Source organism: Bufo gargarizans, chromosome 6 (assembly GCF_014858855.1).
Source record: "Bufo gargarizans isolate SCDJY-AF-19 chromosome 6, ASM1485885v1, whole genome shotgun sequence".
NCBI classification, from domain to species: Eukaryota; Metazoa; Chordata; class Amphibia; order Anura; family Bufonidae; genus Bufo; species Bufo gargarizans.
Genome location: NC_058085.1, coordinates 224,287,356 through 224,292,367, shown reverse-complemented (window position 1 = coordinate 224,292,367; position 5,012 = coordinate 224,287,356). Strand labels below are relative to the sequence as shown.

The following is a 5,012-nucleotide window of genomic DNA, read 5'->3' as shown; positions in this document are numbered from 1 at the left end:
CGCTATTCCATGCAGGGTTCCCAGTATATAGGTGGTGGTGGACTGCAGCTGAGCGCTATTCCATGCAGGGTTCCCAGTATATAGGTGGTGCTGGACTGCAGCTGAGCGCTATTCCATGCAGGGTTCCCAGTATATAGGTGGTGGTGGACTGCAGCTGAGCGCTATTCCATGCAGGGTTCCCAGTATATAGGTGGTGCAGGACTGCAGCTGAGCGCTATTCCATGCAGGGTTCCCAGTATATTGGTGGTGCAGGACTGCAGCTGAGCGCTATTCCATGCAGGGTTCCCAGTATATTGGTGGTGCTGGACTGCAGCTAAAATTGTAATTCCATTATACACAACTTTATAAGGCTGGAGTCACACGTGCAGTTTATGTGGCATTTTATTTAGCTAGAAAGAGGCGTTAATTCTAAAGGAGTGGGAAATATATACAGGACTTTTAGCATGTGTTTCCATCGCATTGGAAATATTATACATTTTTCAACTTCAATTTTTCAAATCCATTTTTTATCCTTACAGAAACCCCCGGTAAGAACTTCATGTTATTACTGGATTATAAAGAAGAAGATGAAGATATCCTGTCACACTCTCCAGGAGAAATCTACTATACCTGTAATGTTTATCCAGGACCTCACAGTGCAGATCTGTCAGATAATCCTCCTAATCATGAGGAATCTTCTCCTGATCGATCACAGATTGTTACCACAAGTGCGGGGCAGAAAGGGGGCAAAAGGTTTCAGTGTGGGGAATGTGGAAAACAGTTTACTTACAGCTCAGGTCTTTTTACTCACAGAAGAATTCACACTGGAGAGAAGCCATATTCATGTTCCAAATGTGGGAAATGTTTTACAGGTAAATCAAGCCTTATTACACATGAGAGAATTCACACAGGGGAGAAACCGTATTCATGTTCAGTATGTGGGAAGTGCTTTGCAGAAAAATCTAGTTTTCTTATACATGAAAGAATTCACACAGGAGAGAAGCCATATTCATGTAAAGAATGTGGGAAATGTTTTCCAAAAAAGTCCCATCTTGTAACACATGAAAGAAGTCACACAGGAGAGAAGCCGTATTCATGTTCAGTATGTGGGAAATGTTTTACTAATAAATCATATCTTGTTACACATCGGAGAAGTCACACAGGAGAGAAGCCATATTCGTGTTCAGTGTGTGAAAAATGTTTTACAGAAAAATCTAATCTTATTACGCATGAAAGAATTCACACAGGGGAAAGGCCATATCCATGTTTAGAATGTGGGAAATGTTTTACAAATAAATCCCATCTTGTTTCACATGAGAGAATTCACACAGGAGAGAAACCATTTTCATGTTTAGAATGTGGGAAATGTTTTACAAATAAATCATATCTTGTTACACATCAGAGAAGTCACACAGGAGAGAAGCCGTATTCATGTTCACTATGTGGGAAACGTTTTACAGAAAAATCAAGTCTTGTTACACATCAGAGAATTCACACAGGGGAGAAGCCGTATTCATGCTCACTATGCGGGAAATGCTTTACAGATAAAGCAAATCTTGTTAGACATGAGAGAAGTCACACAGGAGAGAAGCCATATTCATGTTCAGAATGTGGGAAATGTTTTATTACTAAAACCAAACTTAGGATTCATCAGAAAAGTCACGCAGGAGAGAAATCATTTTAATGCTCCATAGTTCTGCAGATATTTAATGGGCAAAAACAGGGTTTCTTTTTGAGTGGACCTATTGTGGATCTACCGAATTATACTGGGTGATTCAAAAAGAATAGTTAAAGTAAACAAATTATGCTGTTGAAAAATGTAAACTGAACTCTGATTGGATGCTATTGACAACAAAGTCAGTTTTCTTTTAGACAGATTTTAGGAATCTCTCCCATAGTTTACTTTAAACCTGTATAAACAAGGTGAAAGGTTTAAGATGGTGACATTACAGCAAGAAAAAAGACAAGAACGTTGTCTGCTGTGATGGGACAGTGACATTTTCCGGTAATTGTGCTTTGCATCGAAAATGCATTTAACATTGAGTGAATCAATTCGAAACCACTGGTTGTTTATGTCATAGAGAAGTCCAGGCCACCCAAGGAAGTGAACAGGATTCGAGCCATGTATGGGCAAAGTTCTAGAAAGTTGACCAAGCTGACTAGTATGGAACAACAAATGCCACAAACATCATGGTGTATCTTCCAAAAACATCTGCTTTGTAAGCCATACTGACTACAGATTCTTCAGGACGACAAACTGAAATGCTGTGATTTTTGCATTGACTCGGAGGGCTGATTGGAAGTGGACGAATTTGCTGCCAGGATTGTGATGAGAGTTGAGGCTACCTTTCACTTCAGATGGAAGGTTAGTTGTCACAACATTACAAAAAGACAGTAGAGGAAGAGTATGGTGGATATTAGGAAGTGAAGAAGAGCCTTGTTTACTGTTAGAGCAGTTAAACACCCAGTTATCCCAGTTCTCTCTTCTCTGCACTGGTGAGGGGCAATCAACCTGAAACAGCTGTCTGCAGATAAAACACTGGCTTATTTAATATCCGAGTCATGTCTCAAGGCCTATTTTAAAGGGTTGGACATTGACTTATAGGATAGCTGCCTTACATCTGGTGGCGTCAGAGGCGGAGCTTGTTAAGGGCTCATTTCCTTCCCTTTCTTTACTGTTAGAGCAGTGATGCTGAATTGTTCCTGTGAATTCAAACATTCTTCATGGATTCTTGTGAAATGTTCTTCTTCTTTCCATAGCAGATTGTTCCAGAAGTCCTTTTGTTTGCCTAGTTGTTCATGGGCAAAACTCACGCTCTCTGAATTTAGGTTTAGTAGACATCAGTAGTGGTGGCGGCTGCTGCATATTGTCTCGTGTAGATGGTTTTCAGTGGAATGACCGATATCCAGTTGTGTGGCCATCTTCACTTTGTAGACTAACACTTCATGATGGGCTCAGGATCTAGACATGGTGACGTCACACCTTTCATCTACAAAGAGCCAATCGAAGGTTGAGATTTAGGTTAGACACAGTCCTTCTAGAATATACTTGCACACTGCGGGTTTGTCACTGAAATGTCTGTATCGGTCTCATTCATCTGAATGTGTCTTGCAGCAGAAACAACCCCATTTAGATGTGTGGAACAGAATTTCTGCTACAAATCGGCTGTGTGAATATGCCCTAACAATGGCCTGATCCACTGGTATTTAATTGGCGGACTGCAAAGCGTGTGGCAGGGTTCACATGTGACCCCAGCAGACCCTCTGACTCCCCACCTGACACAGCATCTTATAGATGGACAGGAAGTCAGTTTCTGAATTCATTCCTTTGAGACTCACATTTAGGCTTCTATATCATAGGAATGAATGGATAAAATGACCCCCTGCCAACACAGACGATGCTTTGTCAGGTGGAGAGTCATTGACCCCCTGCCCACAGATAAGGCGCTGTGTCAAGTGGAGAGTCGTTGTCTCCCTGTCCACAGAGAAGACACGCTGTGTCAGATGGAGAGTATTGACCCCTGTCCACAGATAAGACACTGTGTCAGGTGGAGAGTTATTGACCCCCTGCCCACAGATAAGGCGCTGTGTCAGGTGGAGAGTTATTGACCCCCTGTCCACAGAGAAGACACTGTGTCAGGTGGAGAGTTATTGACCCCCTGCGCACAGATAAGACGCTGTGTCAGGTGGAGAGTCATTATGACACTTCAGAAGACCAGAAAGGAGCGGATACCTCACAGCTACAGCCATTGCCCCACGGCGACTACGTGACCACCCAGTCTAAGGTACTGCAGTGAGAAGTAGACTGATGACATCTCCTGATGTAACAATCAGATCTGTAATTTTTTTTTTTCTTTAATAAATTATTGTAAAGTCAATGTGTGAAGTGTTTTTCTTCAGTTTCATATGATTTCTCTTTTTTTATACGGTTAGAATGTACAGTAGATCCGGTGGATTAAATGATGAAAAATACTGACACGTGGGGGGTCCTTACACTTCCCCTGACTGTAGTCGGAGACACTGTAGGCTCCAGAAACATGTAGTAAATAAATCGAAGAGGACATTGATGTTTTACGTTACACGTGTGTTACGCTTATAGTTGTGTTACGCTTATTGTGCGCCAAACTGGTTTTTAAATTTGGGTTACTTTGTTATCATGTTCTTACTGACCTGACGAAGGAGGCTCTCTGCTTCCGAAACGCGCTGTCTTTAGCATGTGCCAATAAGGAAACAGAACTCTGAAGCTATCCCGACGATCTTCCGCTTCGGCTCCGATGCATAGAAGTGCCTCTTTTTTCCACAAAACCCCCATGAATGTCCCGGTCGCCGTGTTCAGTGCGTACCAGGTGAGGACTTGGCAGTGGGACAGTAAGGAGATCTATCTGCGACTGAGGTCCGCATGTTACAAGCTTGCAAAATTGTGACTTCTTCACATCAAAACCAGGTGCTTTATGTAGCACATTTAATACGTGTGGTATGTAACGGTAATACATGAGAGGCGCCACCTATTACGGAGCTCTGAGGTAACCCGCCGAGCAGTCCGGAGGAAGGAGGTCCCGTCCTTTAAGGGCAAGCAGTCCAGTGTCAATTACAAGAAATGACAGGATGGGTTATTTCCCACATCACAATTTACTGCCCGCTGCACCACCCAGCTAAAGACGTGGAGTGGCCCCCAGGAGTTACTGGCGCTGACGTCGGCTCATCCTCCACATCATGTTAGAACTGTTTAAGACTTTCAAGCCCAATCTAATAAAACAAAGTGCATAGGGACACATATATCTAAAAGAGAATATTGCCCCAAGAGGTCTTGGATTACTGCTGCTTCCACTTTCCCTGATTATGCAGAATACACAAAAACTTGGCTACTTACCTAGACCGCGTGCGGTTGGGATGATAAACATCATTCTATACCGGAGAACGCCCTTGGCAGCCCACCATACAACAGAAATAGAGAATGATGTATGTCCTTCCACATATCATCTAGATTTTCAACACATCAACCTTAATCTTACATACTGTACAGTGGGGAAATA

At 42.6% G+C, this 5,012-nt stretch overlaps 1 protein-coding gene across 1 annotated transcript; it reads left to right on the top strand.

Moving 5' to 3' along the window:
- Positions 1–245: 245 nt before the first annotated feature.
- On the top strand, positions 246–3,774 carry LOC122941264 (gastrula zinc finger protein XlCGF17.1-like). Its single transcript, XM_044298359.1, has one exon. It carries the CDS (start codon positions 539–541, stop codon positions 1,661–1,663), a length of 1,125 nt encoding a protein of 374 aa, XP_044154294.1. The 5' UTR covers positions 246–538; the 3' UTR covers positions 1,664–3,774.
- Positions 3,775–5,012: the final 1,238 nt, after the last annotated feature.

Excerpts from the sequence above, each read along its gene's own strand:
- LOC122941264 (XM_044298359.1), top strand. The coding sequence starts at position 539 with ATGTTATTACTGGATTATAAAGAAGAAGATGAAGATATCCTGTCACAC.